Consider the following 16,317-nt stretch of genomic DNA (forward strand, 5'->3'; position numbering starts at 1 on the left):
ACGTAGTTGAAAGGTCCGGAAAATATGTCTTTGAGGATAACAACCCCCTCACAGCCCTCAGGTCAAGGGTTGTAAGTTATGCGCTGGGGCATATAAGGTTTTCATAGTAAGCTTTGTCGTAGAAACTTCAAAAGAGGCTCATTCGATTGGAAATTGAAGGGGCTAGAGCCCTTTTGAATAGTCGGAAGTGATTGGAGGCATCAAACGTCCCTCTCGAGCCCACCATTTCCCCAAACACATCCAATCAAAATTTTGAGATAGCAATTTTCTTCAACGTGGTTGAAAATTTCGGAAATTATGTCTTTGAGGATGACACTCCCCCCAGCCCTCAGGGCAAGGGTTGTAAGTTTTGTCCTGGGGGCTTCTAAGGTTTTTATTGAAAGCATTGTTGTAGAAACTTCAAAAGGGCTCATTCGATTGGAAATTGAAAGGGCTAGTGCCTTTTTTAATAGTTGAAAGTGATTGCAGAGCAGCTAACGGCCCTCTCAAGCCCACAATTTTCCCAAATACATTCAATCAAAATTTTGAGATAGCTTTTTTTAACGTAGGTGAAAATTCTGGAAATTAGGTCTTTTCTTATGACAACCCCATCACAACCCTCAGGACAAGGGTTGCAATTTATGCCTTGGGAGTATATAAAGTGTTTATAGAAAGCGTTGTCGTAAAAACTCAAAAAGGGCTCATTCAATTGGAAATTGAAAGGGCTAGTGCCCTTTTTAATAGTAGAAAGTGATTGGAAGGCTTGACATTTTTATAGTAAAGATCAATGTGGGTACAATGTATTATTGTTTTTTTCCTTTTTTTTCTTTTGTTTAGATCAGGGCACTTGGTATCGAAGGAGTTGTCTTTGAAAAGGGCTCATTCGATTGAAAGTAGAAAGGGCTAATGCCCTTTTTAATAGTCAAAAGCAATTGGAGGGCAACTAGCTCCCCCCCCCCCCCCCAAGCCCTACCTCCTATTTTCCCAATATGTTTAAAAACTAAATGTTGCCTTAAGATTAAATCAAAATGCACTGTGTTAATGCTAATTCCCAATAAGACATCTCAGCAATATCCCAAGAACGACTGAGCGTTATGTTCAAACTTTCGGGGGCTACTTCTTCTCTTAAAATTTAACCAAATCAAAATAGTGTAAGTGTATCCAAGCTATCAGAGAAAGTAAACAGATTTTTTTTGCGAATGGTATCTAGTTTTCTTTTTCAGGTCAACTAGAGGAGGTATGAAACTAAATTAAACACTACTATTTGTGTCAAGATTTTTAAAAGGGTGTATGTTGTTAAAAACTGCTGAAAATTTTTCTCCAGCATACAAATAGCAGGCCAAACTATAAAGACTTAAAATAAACGAAAAAAATTAAAGAATGATTTTCTTTATCCCTAAAAATACTATGTCAATATCAAACGAACAGAAATTAATTAAAAAAAAAAATTCCAAAAAAATAAGTTTTTCAAAGAAATGTAAAGAACTTAATTAAACCAAAAATGAGCAGAAATAAAATCAAATAATCTACCAAGCGTGAAACTACCACAAATCAGCATCGATAAATAAATGAAACCCAAAACGAACAGAAATTTGCAATAAATAACCGAGTCAAACTCAAGACGAGCAGAAATTAGCATGAGTAGGGCTCAAAACTCCTATGCCTTTCCAAGGCCAGAACATAATTTGCACTGTACTGAAAAAAATACAGATGAATGTGCATTGTCAGTTCAATATACATATACTGATATTTAGTAATCAAAATTTTAATATTATTTGATTTATTAAAGTTATAAAAGTAAAATATTTATATTTTTTGTTCAAACTTTTGGTTATCTTTTTAAGGTTTTTTTAATTGTTCTAACACCTTGTTAAAATATATAAAATTGTTTATGCAATTACCAGTTTTTTGCTCTTTACGCAATTTAATGTTTTTTCATACTGCAGTCTATTTAAAGGTATTGGATTATTACTACAAGTCTGATTTCTAATAACGATTTCTACTAAGCTTAAAACTTTTTGCTTTATTTTTTAAGGTTTTTTAATTGTTGTAATCCCTTGTCAAAATATATGAAAATATTTTTGGAATTACCAGTTTTTTGCTCCTTAAGCAATTTAATATAAATTTATCCATACATGAAATTTTTCAATTTTTCCACATAAGTGTGAAAAGTGTGACAATGTCATTGTCTTACTGATTTATATAAAAGGAACGTCACTCACATAATTTTTTTCCCTAAAATTAAGGCTCTACATTGTTTTTTCGGCCAAAATATCCCAAGCTGCCAATATTTCCGAAAAATATGGAGCCAGTTTCGAGAAAAAATGCATACATGCATGCATAAATGCACAATTATTGCTTGTTTATAAAGATTATATATATATATATATATATATATATATATATATATATATATATATATATATATATATATATATATATATATATATATATATATATATAAAAAAAAAATATATATATATATATATATATATATATATATATATATATATATATATATATATATATATATATATATATATATATATATATATATATATATATATATATTATATATATATATATATATTACAAATTTTTCGCATATTCAATTTTAGAAAAACATTTAGGCTGACTTTTTTGGCTTTTCAGATTCCTTAAGGTTTCATATAAACTGCTTTATATGGTAGCTTGGCCAAAGGTGTGAGTAGCAGGGGGGGACAATGTCATGTCACATTTCCCTGTCTCGAAGCTTGTGTCTCAGTTCTAGGCTACCTGGCTATAGGTCAGGTGCGAGACCTGGTTTTTAGCACTGAAGGGAATGCAGATGGAAGGGAATGCGTAGGGTTGTTCTCGATGTGTGGTTTCACCCTCCAATTTCTTATACAATATATTTTTTTTTTGTATTAGCATATCTTCGCAAGTAATGCTTTTGCTGTGCTACCGATTGATTTTGTGTCTGTTTTTTTATAATAAATTATTATTACTGGAAAAAAACATACATACGGTAATTCAAAAAATATATATAATGGAAAAGTCGTTTCCTATTAATTCAAGCCAGGGAGACCATAAATGGTATCAGAGTCGGAACATTCCGTCACTTATTACCCCATTTTCCCATAGTTTTTAATCATATAAAAAATTATTATAATGCCATACATTAACAAATTGGGAACGTATTAGGCTCTTTTGGGTCTACTGCCTATCATCAAAATCAAGAGGAAAGAGATTGAGAAAGCAACTAAAATATTGGTCTTGTTGAATCTACATTTTTATCAAAAGTCGACGTTTCCAGGCTCGTAGAAAATGAAACATTTCAAATATTTTTCACACTTCAGTCAGAGAAGTGTCAGGGGGGGGGGGAGACAAGACCGCATAAATTCAAGTGCACAGCATGTAGTTCAGTGCTCGCTCAGAGTTGCATTTTAATGTGACATATGCATTTTCATAAGGGGTGTAGGAACCCCCTGAATTTGCAAAAAAAGGAGATTCATAAACTTACGCTTCGACCAGAAAATGAGTTCTTCAAGTGATTAGTTTAAATACCCTAAAATAAAATCATGTGAAAAGCAGGTAAGAGCCACCTTTTACATTTCAATCAAGCAGGCCTGAAAGAGGGGGGAAACTTTCCATTGTTACTTTCAAAAATTAGAAAAAGAATAGCCGATTCGATTGAAGGACATAAAAATATTATAACGGGGGAATCAAGTTATTGGAATATCAGTGTAAATCCTGTATATACACCTCCAAATCTAAGTGTTGAGCATCATCCTTTTCAATTTCTTGAAGAATTAAGACAAGGACCATGATTAATTTTTTTGCTGTTGTCGCATCCAGGTGTCTGATACGACACGAAAAAGGCACAAGCTTAACTTGTTGCATAAAAACATTTTCAGTAAAGCAATAGTAATTCCTCGCCATAGAGAAGAGGAAGGGTTAGAGGAAGGGAAGCCCCGCCCCATGTATAAATCATGATTTCTGATAATTCTATTTTTCAATACTACACCACTTTTATTTCAAATAACATAATCTTTTAACCTTTGCTTATGCATCGAACTATTTTTTTTTCTAGGCAGTTCTTGTCCTCCATGTGCTTGTACAACCGAAGCTCCAACAAGTATGTCATTTTAAATCTTTCTGATGTTTATTTACGTATATTTTCGTATCATTGTCTTATTTACGTGCTTCTGTTATTTGTTCTACTTTAATTCTTGTTACTACTATTACTTTTGATGCTACAAATTACTGCCCACAGAAGCTGTGACTGCCACAAGACTATCTCCTTGTCTTTGCGCTACCTTCTACTTTCATTCCTAGCTCGCATCCTTATCACTTCCCAACTAACACTAAATACTTTAAATTTCTAAACTGTGTTTTGAGCGTTCTTTTTTTAACTTTTGTTTTACCCTGTTTGTTCAGGAGATATTTGAACCCCGGGCCACAAAGCTTACATCATTTATTCAGGATTTAAGCTTTGTTTAGTTCTTTTCTTTTGTTGGATACATTTTTATACAATTTGGCCTTTTCTTTAGTAATCTCCTTTGAGAAATACAATTTTTTTAAAGTGTATACTATACAAAATTTTTAAAGCTCTTCAGGCTCTCGCAACAATTTCACTTTATCACAACAATGACACAGTATGATATTGACTCAATCAGTTGAATAATAGCTTGATATTTGATTTTCTGTCATGGGTGTCCATGGTGGTTAATATACAATGAATAAACCCACCCTCTCCTCCTTCTTCCCCTTGAAAAGACAAAATTGCATTAAAATTACACATTTTTGTGTTATTTGGAAGTAATTGGAAAACATTATCTTCTTGTAAAATGTTTCTTCCGTTTCTGACCGGATGTTGAAGTTTCAAATAATCTGTTCGTTTTTTCTGGAATAATATTCCCCATATAACAGGCTGAATACAACTAAGTCATACAATTTTTATGATTAAAGCTAAAAAAAAAGTCAGAATATGTTCATTCTCTTTTGTTTTTCTTTCAGCTCCGGGGCCATCTCTGACATTCGAGAGGCAGCAGTATAATGCTGAAGTGGTTGAGAATGTTCAAGGATACAATATTCTAACTGTTAGGGCAGACCACTCTGGTGGAATGACAGTTAGCTATGCTTTAGATATAGGTCAAGGTAAGTTTATATTTTTTTTTTCTAAACATTTAAAACATTTTAATCTTGTGTGGCATCGGAGCCCATCTATAATCCAAAGTATTGTTCTTTCACTGAAATAGCTGTAGAAGTGATATAAAATGTTGAAATAACTGCCACATAAACTATGAAAAGTCGAGGTAGCAAAATGATTTGTTGAAATTTGTGGATCTTCATATTACATAACATCATATCTCCATAGTTATTTGTTGATAATCGATTGAGTCTTTGGAATATACCTATTCTCGTTTCTTGAGCACTTTAAATCTCCAGAATTCAATGATTGGTTAAAAAGATAATCCAGTACAATCAAATCATACGTAAAATCTAAGTCTAAGATTTTTTTACTTCCGCATTTGATAGTGAATTCTTCTATAGCCTATTCTGGATTCATTAGGAGCACGTCTACCAAATTAATCCACATAAGCAGGGATAAAACACAACATTGATTATCTCTTGCCTCCACACCGAACCAACTACTAATCTTGCTTCCATTCTTACTCACATATATTATCATCGTATATAATTCTAATCACTATAACAAGCTTTGCTGATACTTCATAGAAGGATAAGAGCCTCACTAAGGCTTTTTCATAAGCTGAATAAATGCATGTCCAGAACCTACAAAACAGGACTGAACGGGGTGTGATGATTCACACAACTTTGAGTTATTAATATAGGTGTGAAAACTTGATCAACGCACCTCTGCTTCTTAAAACTAAGCTGCATCTGCTTTTCTCTTTTAATTTTTATCTACACATATTTTATTCTAATAAGAATCATGTACTTATACTAATTTGCGCCGTTTACGTAGTTCACTCAAAGACGGTCTTTTGGGAAATAACTGTGACTTTACAACTTTGCTTTACTAGCTGTGATTCCAAGGTCAGTATATTAAAATTGGAAAGCTAGTATGATTCTCAAAGTTAATACCAGTTGTTCATGCACTGGCACAGCCACTCGATGTCAAAGTTAGGAAAATCATGTGTGAATATGTAGTCTTTCACCAAGCATTTTCTGTAAGATATCTTTTCCAAAGATGGGCCTCCCCTAAAATGCAGTTAACCTTTTCCTATAATGACTTCGTACAGCACAGCTTTTAAATGCACTGAAACTCCGTTTTGTTGGATATCCTGCGAGAGTATTCATGTAAACCCATATTAGTTGATTCCTCAAAAAGGAAGTTCAACGGACACAATACTAGGAAAAAACAAGGTAAATTGTATACCTGTGGCACTTAAGGCGTTCAGTTTTTTGTGGAATATGTGCATGAAAATGCTCATAGAAGGAAATAAGCATATGTTTATCTTATTACGATTTGGGACAATATTCTGATTGTTTGAGACTATTCCGAACTAACTAATTCCTTGTAAATATTAGCTTCTGGAGAATCCTTCGATTATTCGATTCAGATGGTGATTAAATAACAAAAATTTTTACTGAGAGTAAGGAGCAACATTAAAACTCAAAACAAACATAAATTATTCCGTATATGAAGGGGTTGTCCTCCTACTCAATATCTTGCTCTTTATGCTTAAGCCATTAGAACTTTTAAATAAAGCTTCCTGTTCTAACTAAATCTCCTAAACACCCCTAAAACCCCCCAAACCCCCCTAAAAATCGTCTCACAATTAAAGAAACGAGATTTTGTGCATGATTCTAATTTGAAAAACTATTACATGTTCGCACTTCACTAACTTTTGACTATGAAGCCTTTTTTTGTTGTAGGCTAATTGAATAATTTAGGGCACTTGTCCAGAGAAGATGCTGGCTAATGTGCTTTTAAAATTATAATTTTTGCCTCATATTTGTAATTAGTCAACTCAAAGACCCGTAAATAACACCTTTGATTGAAATTAAATAAAAAAAACAAGTTTTTTTAACTGAAAGTAAGGAACGACGTTAAAACTTAAAACGAACAGAAATTATTCCGTATATGAAGGGGGCTGTCCCCTCCTCAACGCCTCGCTCTTTACGCTAAAGTTTTTTTATTGTTAAAAAAAATAGAGTTGTGAGAAAGTCAAACTTTAGCGTAACGACCGAGGTATTGGAGAGGGGACAATCCTTTTCATATATGGAATAATTTCTGTTCTTTGTAACTTCTAACGTTGTTCCTTACTTTTAGGTTAGAAAAATTGTTTTTTTATTTAATTTCTGAACGTGTTTGAATTAATACAAGTTTTGATTTTTGTTCCTTGTACATGACTAATTACAACAAAATTTGCATATTATATTTGGTTAAATGGCTTTCTCGAAACTTGTTTAATTTTATTTACGAACGTTTTTATTAGTAATAAATATACGTCACTTAGAATTAACTTACGTAACGAACTTCTATATTCATAAATTTTTAACATGTATATTAGGGGGTCCGCCCCCTAGTCAATACCCTGCTCTTTCAACTATAGTTCAAATTTTTTTTTTCCAGTTCTTTAAAAATGACCTCTTAATCACAATCAGTTGATCAGTTGAAAAACTTTTTTTTTTTTATTTAATTCCTGATCTTTTTCTTTAATAATGCTGGGAAATCCGGCGCCCCCTTCATAGCAATGTCCCTTCCCCCATGAAAACTTCCTTCATGGAAAGATCCTTCCATATAGCCCCCGACCCTCTCCTTCCCCCAACTACCACAAAAAATCTCCTCTGACAAAGTCAGTATACTTCCCAATAACCAATACTATATGTTAACATTGAGTAAAGTTCATAACTTTCAGCCCTCCCCCTGGGGACTTTGGGGGATTAAGTCATACTAAAAGACATATTTCTTATATTTTCGACCATTCTGAACAAAATGGCTATCTCAAAATTTTGATCGGGTGACTTTGGGAAAAAAAATGAGCGTTGGAGGGGGCCTAGTTGACCTCCATTTTTTTTGGTCACTTAAAAAGGGCACTATAAATTTTAATTTCCGTTCCAATGAGCCCTCCTACGATATTCTAGGACCACTGGGTCGATACGATCACCCCTGGGTAAAAAAAAAACAAAAAAAAAAACAAACAAATAAATAGATAAACACGCAACCGTGATCTTTCTTCTGGCGAAAAATGGAAAATTACACATTTTTTGTAGATAGGAGCTTGAAACCTCTAAAGTAGGGTTCCCTTATACGCTGAATATGATGGTGTGATTTTCATTAAGGTTCTATAACTTTTAGGGGGCTTTTTCCCCTTTTTTCGAAAATCAGCCAAATTTTCTCAGGCACGTAACTTTTGATGGGTAATATTAAACTTAATGAAACTTATATATTTGAAATCATAATTAAAATCTGATTCTTTTGATGTATCTATTGATATCAAAATCCCGTTTTTTAGAGTTTCGGTTACCATTGAGCCGGGTCGCTCCTTACTTACAGTTCGTTACCACGAACTGTTTGATTTTGTCTAAGATATGTTCTTACCTTGGTTCGATTTCGGGAAGTCATTTGATCATTTATGGCCACTCTTAGACCACCATTAAGCAATCACGAGTAGAAAGAATTGCAACTTCTCTGCATTTTGAAGTTAGGGGGATGGCCAGTGGGATTATAACTAATGAACAGTTCGTGGTAACGAACTGTAAGTAAGGAGCGACCCGGCTCAATAGTAACCGGCTCAATAGAAACTCTAAAAAACAGAATATTGATAACAATAGATACATCAAAAGAATGAGATTATTATGCTGATTTCAAATGTATAAGTTTCATGAAGTTTAGTCTTACCCATCCAAACTTACCCGCCTGAGACAATTTGCTTTATTTTCGAAAAAAGGGGGAAACAACCCCTAAAAGTCATAGAACTTTAATGGAAATCACACCATCAGATTCAGCATATCCAAGAACACTACTATAGAAGTTTCAAGCTACTATCTGCAAAAATGTGGAATTTTGTATTTTTTGCCAGAAGAACAATCACGGATGCGTGTTTATTTGTTTTTGTTTTTTTTCCCAGGGGTGAGTGTATCAATTCCGTAGTCCTATAATATCGTGAGAGGGCTCATTTTAACGAAAATTAAACGTTCTAGTGCCTTTTTTAAGTGACCCAGAAAATTGGAGCATAGTCGCATAGAGCATAGTTTGTTCAGCATAGTCGAAAATATAATTAGTATGTCTTTGAGGAAGACTTAATCCCCCACAGTTCCTGGGGTAAGAGCTGAAAGTTATAAAATTTGCCCATTGTTTACATATAGTTTTGGTTATTGGGAGGTATAAAGCCGTTTTCAGGAGGAATTTTTTTCTGGGGGGGGAGGAGGGGGTCGGAGTAGGGGCTACGGGGGAGAATCTTTCCATAAAGGATATTTCCTTGGGGGAAGGGATATTCCTATGAAGGGGGCGCTGGATTTCCCAGCATTATTTAAAAAAAGATAAGAAATTAAATAAAAAAATTAAGTTTTTTTCAACTAAAAGTAAGGAGCAACATTAGAAGTTAAAACGAACAAAAATGATTACGTATATGAGGGGGTCTGCCCCCTATTCAATACCTCGCTCTTTACGCTATAGTTTTTCTTAGTATTTTCAAAAGAGCTATCTATTCTAATAAACCGGCCTTTGTGATTCAGGGGTTTGTGATTTGAGCCAAATTCGAACTTTAGCTGTGAGGTATTGACTAAGGGGTGCACTGCCTAATATACGTAATAAAAACATACGAATATAGAAATTTGTTACGTAAGTTAATTCGTTAGTTACGTCAGAACAAAATTTCGAGAAAGCCATTTGGCCAAAAAAAGGAAAATTAATATGTGAATTTCGTTTTAATTATTCATGTACGGTGAGCCAAAACCAAAGCTGCATTAATTCAAAAACACAGAAATTAAATAAAAAAAGAAGTTTTTTTAACTGAAAGTAAGGAGCGACATTAAAACTTAAAACATAAAAAATTATTCCGTATTTGAAATGGGTTGTCCCCTCCTCAACGCCTTGCTCTTTACGCTAAAGTTTGACTCTGTCTTACAACTTTATTTATAAAACAATAAAAAACGTACGCTTAAAGAGCGAGGTATTGACTAGGGGGCGAACCCCCTCATATACGTAATCATTTCTGTTCGTTTTAAGTTTTAATGTTGCTCCCTATTTTCAGTTGAAAAAAACTTGTTTTTTTTATTATTTAATAAAGTAATAAGCCCAGGTTTAGGTTGACCGAGGATTTCAAATTCATTATATATTGTTGATTGCTCCATATTAAGTTGGCTTTGCAAATTCAGATACAATTAACCTTTTACTATGTGATCTTGTTTTCAATAATATCTGAACTCCTTGCGTCGAATCCACAGTGACTATTTATTACTTTGATTTGAAAAATATTGTTAAAGAATCATCATGGGCATTAATGAATCTGTTTTCAGACAATTCAGCGTTTGGAAGATTTAGCATATCAGAATCAGGTGTAATTACAACAACTCAGCCTTTACCAACAGAACCCAAGTATTATGTATTTATAGCAACTGCTTTTGCTGGTGGACTTGCTGACAATGCTATTGTAAGTCTCAATTTTTATATATAAGAAAACAAAAACATAATCGCTGTTCATGGGCTGTTCTGTATGATAATATTTCTATGAGAATTTCATGGTAGATCATTTATATCTTATTTTTAAATTAATTTAAAAAAAAAACTTTCCAAAAATAAGTTTTTCAAAGAAAAGTAAAGGCCATTTTAAACTTAAGCTCAGCAGATACAAATACCTTTTAAAATTCAGACTCGAAACGACCAGAAATTACCATTAAAGAATAAATGAAACCCAAAACGAACAGAAATTTAATAAACAATCCTAGCAAAAACATACAAGTAATAATATAAATGAATAAACAGATCTTAAAGCGAGTAATGCTTCGATTGAATATGAAAATCAAGCTTAAAACGAAAAAAAATATTTTCCTATTGAAGTATAAATGAAACTTAAAACGAACAAAATTTAAATAGACAATCAATGCAAACAAACTCACAATAGATATTAATGTACATTAATAAATAAATCTTAAAACGAGTGAAACTTAAATTGAATATGCAAATCAAGCTTGAAACAAACAAAAATCACTACAAACAAGAGTTTGGGTATGACCTCCTTCTCTCACTGTAAAAGCCCAAAACCTACTGCGTCATTGGCACTTTACTGAAAATTAATTTTATGACAAATATTTTCTTTTGTACTTAATACTGAAATTAAACATTAAAATTATAATAACATTTTGAACTGACGAGCTGTTACCAATTAATATCACTCTGTATCAAATATTCAGTTTAATTTATTAGCTCTTTTTAAAGTTGTTAAAGACGAATATAGTTTCACTACAAACAAGTGTTTGGATACTGCCTCCTTCCCTAACTATAAATAAAAACCAAAAGCCTACTGCGTCATTGGCGCTTAACTGAAAACGAATTATATTATAAATATTTTATTTTCCAGTTCTTACAGCATTGAAAATGAAAATACAGCGAAATAAATTTTTGAACTGATGGATCTTTCAAAAATTAATCTGACTATACTTCAAATATTCAATTTTATGTTGTTTATACTTTCCAAGACTGTTCAAGACGCATATAGTTTTCAGTAAAGTGCCAATGACGCAGTAGGTTTTACACTTTTACAGTGAGAGAAGGAGGTCATACACAATCTCTTGTTTGTAGTCATCTTTGTTCGTTTAAAGCTTGATTTGCATATTCAATTTAAGTTTCAATCGCTTTAAGTCTTTTTTATTAATTTAAATTAATATATATTGTATGTCTGTTTGTATTGATGGTTTATTTAATTTATATTCGTTTTAAGGTTCATCTGTATTTCAATAGGAAAATATTTTTTTCGTTTTAACTTTGATATACACTTTCAATCTAAGCATTACTTCCTTTAAGATCTATTTATTCGTTTATATTATTACTTGTTGTATGTTTTTGCTATGATTGTTTATTTAATTTCTGTCCGTTTTGGGTTTCATTTATTCTTTAATAGTAATTTCTGGTTGTTTTGAGCTTGAATTTTAAAAGGTATTTGTATCTGCTGAGCTTTAGTTTTAAATGGCCTTCACTTTTCTTTAAAAACATATTTTTAGGAAAGTTTTTTAATTTATTTTTGTTCATTTTTGATTGCAAAAAGTTTCAAGTTTTTAAAAATTCCTTATTTCAAAATGAAGCAATTAAAAAAAAAAAATCAAATATTCATCGAAGTATTAAAACTGGTATCAAAGTAACAATATCAAAGTGAAAAAAATGTGTTTGTGTCAACCTCGGAGTTTTTATTATCTGATGTTTGAACTATTTTTAACAAAATTGCTATCTCAAAATTTTTATCGGATGGGTTTGGGGAAAAAGGGCGCGGGAGGACTAATTAATCTTCGGTCTTTTTTGACTCTTTAAAAGTGAAGTATAACTTTCTATTTTCAATCAAATGAGCCCTCTCTAAAGTTTATACGAGTATCGCTTCTATTAGAACCATATATATCCCCCGAGTATAACTTAAACCTCCTGTCCCTGGGCCCTGGGGGGTTGTGTCGACCCCGGAATATTAATACCTGATGGCTCAACTATTTTTAACAACATGATAACCTCAAATTTTTATCGAATGGGTTTATCTATCCGTTAAACGCAAAGGCGTGGAGGGCGGGAGGGGCTATTTGCCCTCCTATCTTCTTTCACTCTGAGAAAATGAAGTACAACTTTTAATTTCCATTGAAATGAACTCTCTCTGAATTTTATAAGAGCATCTCTTTCATAAGACCCACATACGGCCCCATGAAATAGCTTAAAATGCATCTCCCTGGGCCCTGGGGGGATGTGTCGGCACCGGAGTTTTTGTTATCTGACCTTTGAACTATTTTGGAAACAATGGGTCCCTCAAAGTTCTTATCGGATGGGTTTGAGGAAAATAGGGTGTGGAGAGATGGGCTAGTTTCCCGCCGATCTCTCTAAACTCTTAAAAAGTGAACGAGAACTTTCAATTTCCAATCATATCAGCCCTCTCCGAAGTTTATACGAGCATCCCTTCCATAAGAACCATATATGCCCCCAGAGCAATACTTACAACGCCTGCTCTGGGTTCTGGGGGGGGGGGTGTTGACACAGGACTTTTCCTTATCTGAACTTTGAACTATTTTTAACGAAATGGCCATACGTAAAGGAGTTTTGTTTGAACTATTTCTTAACAAAATACCTATCTCAAAATTTTTATCTGATGTATTTAGGGCGTGGAGGAGGGTGCTAGTTGTCCTCCATTCTCTTTTGACTCTTAAAAAGTGAACTAGAACTTTCCATTTCTAATCAAATGAGCCCTCTCTGAAGTTTATACTATCGTCCCTTTCATATGAACCATATATGCCCCAGGGCATAACTTACAACGCCTGCCCCGGGCCCTGGGGGGTTGTAACGACACCTGAGTTTTTGTTATCTGACTATTGAGCAATTTTTAACTTAATAGCTATCTCAAAATTTCTATTGGATACATTTGGGGGAAAGGGAAGTGAGGGGGGGCTAGTTGCCCTCCAATCTCTTTTGACTCTAAAAACCTGAACTAGAACTTTCAATTTCTAATTAAATGAGCCATCTCTGAAGTTTTTACGAGCATCCTTTCAATAAAAACCATATCTTTCCCCAGGGCATAACTTACAACACCTGCCCTCGGGCCCTGGGGGGCTGTGTCGACCCCAGGGTATTCGTTGTATGGTCTTTGAACTATTTTTGAAAATAAAGGTATCTCAAAGTTCTTATCAGACGGGTTTGAGGAAAAAGGGCGTGGAAGGGGGAGGGGGGAGGTAGGTGCCCTCCAATCTCTTTTGACTCTTAAAAAATGAACTAGAACTTTCAATTTCCAATCAAATGACCCCTCTTTGAAGTTAATACGAGCATTCCTTCCATAAGACCCATATATGCCCCCAGGGCATAACTTACAACGCCTGCCCCCGGGCCCTGGGGGGTTGTGTTGACACCGGAATTTTTGTTATGATCTTTGAACTATTTTTAACAAAATAACTATCTTAAAATTTTTATTGGATGCATTTGGGAAAAAAGGGTTTGGGGGGAGCTGATACCCTCCAATATCTTTTGACGCTCAAAAAGTGAACTAGAACTTTCAATCTCCAATCAAATGAGCCCTCTCTGAAGTTTATACCTGCATTCCTTCCATAAGAACCATATATGCCCCCAGGGCACAACTTGGGCAGGACCCCCGGGTCCTGCTCAAACGTATAATTTCCAAAACTTTCAGCTACGTTGAACAAAATGGTTATATCAAAATTTTGATTGGATGTCTTTGGGGAAATGGCGGGCGTGAAAGGGGTGTCAGTTGCCTTAGAATCACTTTCGACTATTAAAAAAGGGAACAAGCCATTTTAATTTCCAATTGAATGAGCCCTTTCTGAAGTTTCTACGAAAACGCTTTCTATACAAAACCTTATATGCCCCCAGGGCATAACTTACACAAACTTACGTTTGTGCCGTCTTGCTTACATTTGGAAAAAATAGACAAAACAATAAACTGGGATCCGCGAGCGTTGAGTAGAAGTATTACGTGTGATACTGTTTAGGATTATGCTTCCAATTTTGGAAAAGAGCAGGTAATCATTTATGCTTTTCAACTTCATTTATGCGATGCTATCTACTATGTTTCATTTAAGCCGAGTTTGTTCTTCTGCACGTGGAGATGGGTTGAGTTTTGCCAAATTGCATATCCTGACAAAGAAAAAGAAGATACCAGAAACCACCAAGGTCTTAGAGATTGTTTGAAAAGAAACGAGGAAAAACTGGGTTTAATTAATCTAAGGCATTCTGTGTAACTCCAAGGTTTACCAGCTATGCAGAAATACAGTAGTGCAATGAATACACTAATTGTTGATTGTCGATTCTAAAAAGTACTCCTTTATTTTATTGTTCACCAACTTAGTAACACAATTTACACAAAAAGATAGTTCGATGCATTGAGCCCCTAGAATCCTTCAGGCAGGATTCACAGCTATTGAACGCGGTTACTGGTGCACACACTCCACCATCTGTAAACGCAGACGATGCCAAATCTATGGGAGAAACAGTTCTGATGGATGTGGAAGCTAAAGATATTGACGAATATGTTTTCAGGAGAAAGGAGAAAACTGTAACTATGGCTTAGAAGTCATCTGTGGTGATAGATGGTGAAAGAGAAATGGTTGGTCCAGCTATAATCTTCCCAAGTCCAGCCGCAGTGGGAAATATCAGTGGTTCCGACTTAAATGAGCTTCTGTCGTTCGAGCTGTGTAATTTCTCAAAACTGCTCTTTAGTTCGTTCAAGGTGATGAGGACAGCTGACAAAACCTCTCTAACAAATGCACCGATGAAAAATAAAGGGCTCGATGATCCAGTGACATTGCCAACCTCCCAGAATGTTTTGGATGGTGGCTGACTAATCCACAAAATCCCTTGGACTGCCAGACCCACATATTCTGAGGTGGCAGGACCTTACGTAGGTAGATTATGTAGATTTATATTCAATCTAGTGCAGATGACAAAATAGTTTTTTAGGGGCTTAAAGGGAGAGTCAGCTTTTACTCCTCTCCCTAAAATAACCTTTTCCCCGAAAATAACCCCTGCAGGAAATACCCTCCCAGAAAATACCCCAGAAACTCCTCTTCACGGAAAATATCCTCCCTCCCCCTCGCAGAAAATAACCCATTGGAAAATAATACCCCACAAAAAACAACCCAGAAAATACCTTCCCCCTACGGTTAGTTGGTTTCCAATTACTTTTGACTTATAAAAGAAGGACTGACTCTCAATTTCCGATGTAATGAGCACCCTACAAAGTTTCTGTAACCAAAAGGTGCAGGTTGGGATAAGGGAAGGATAGTTCCACTCCTATATGGAATAAATTCTGCTGATTTTGGGGTTTAATGTTAATTTTTACTTTCATAATAACAGTACATACCGGAAATAAACCCTCCCCCTCCATTGGAAAAAGTTCGGGATACTGCCCTCTCCCTCCTTTATCAATAGAAGTAATTCTGTATTTATCTGAAAGCTCCATGAAATTTTGGATGTTTTGGCATTAAAATGCATCCTTTGAGGCATTTGCCTTCCTCTCTAAGTACAAAAGAATCAGAGAACCCCATTGTAGAGGTTTAAAGCCCTTGTATGGAAATGTTTGAAGTTGTAAAACAACAGGGAATTTATCTAAGACAATGAAATTTGTTTAGATTTTAAAAATATTTCGGCTAGTTAGGGAGGGAGGGAGATGCCTCAAAGGGTGCATTTGA

The 16,317-nt window shown here is 34.4% G+C and overlaps 1 protein-coding gene across 1 annotated transcript in view; it reads left to right on the forward strand.

Moving 5' to 3' along the window:
- LOC148955217 (uncharacterized) overlaps window positions 1-16,317 on the forward strand; it is a 382,412-nt gene that overhangs the window by 136,389 nt on the left and 229,706 nt on the right. Inside the window, exons 9-11 of the mRNA XM_089106626.1 lie at window positions 4,052-4,096; window positions 4,978-5,118; window positions 10,453-10,586. Of these exons, the coding sequence (XP_088962752.1) occupies window positions 4,052-4,096; window positions 4,978-5,118; window positions 10,453-10,586 (320 nt within the window). The remainder of the gene's footprint in view (window positions 1-4,051; window positions 4,097-4,977; window positions 5,119-10,452; window positions 10,587-16,317) is intronic.

Source organism: Artemia sp. Qi Xiang Cuo, chromosome 2, assembly GCF_049724085.1.
Source record: "Artemia sp. Qi Xiang Cuo chromosome 2, ASM4972408v1, whole genome shotgun sequence".
NCBI classification, from domain to species: Eukaryota; Metazoa; Arthropoda; class Branchiopoda; order Anostraca; family Artemiidae; genus Artemia; species Artemia sp. Qi Xiang Cuo.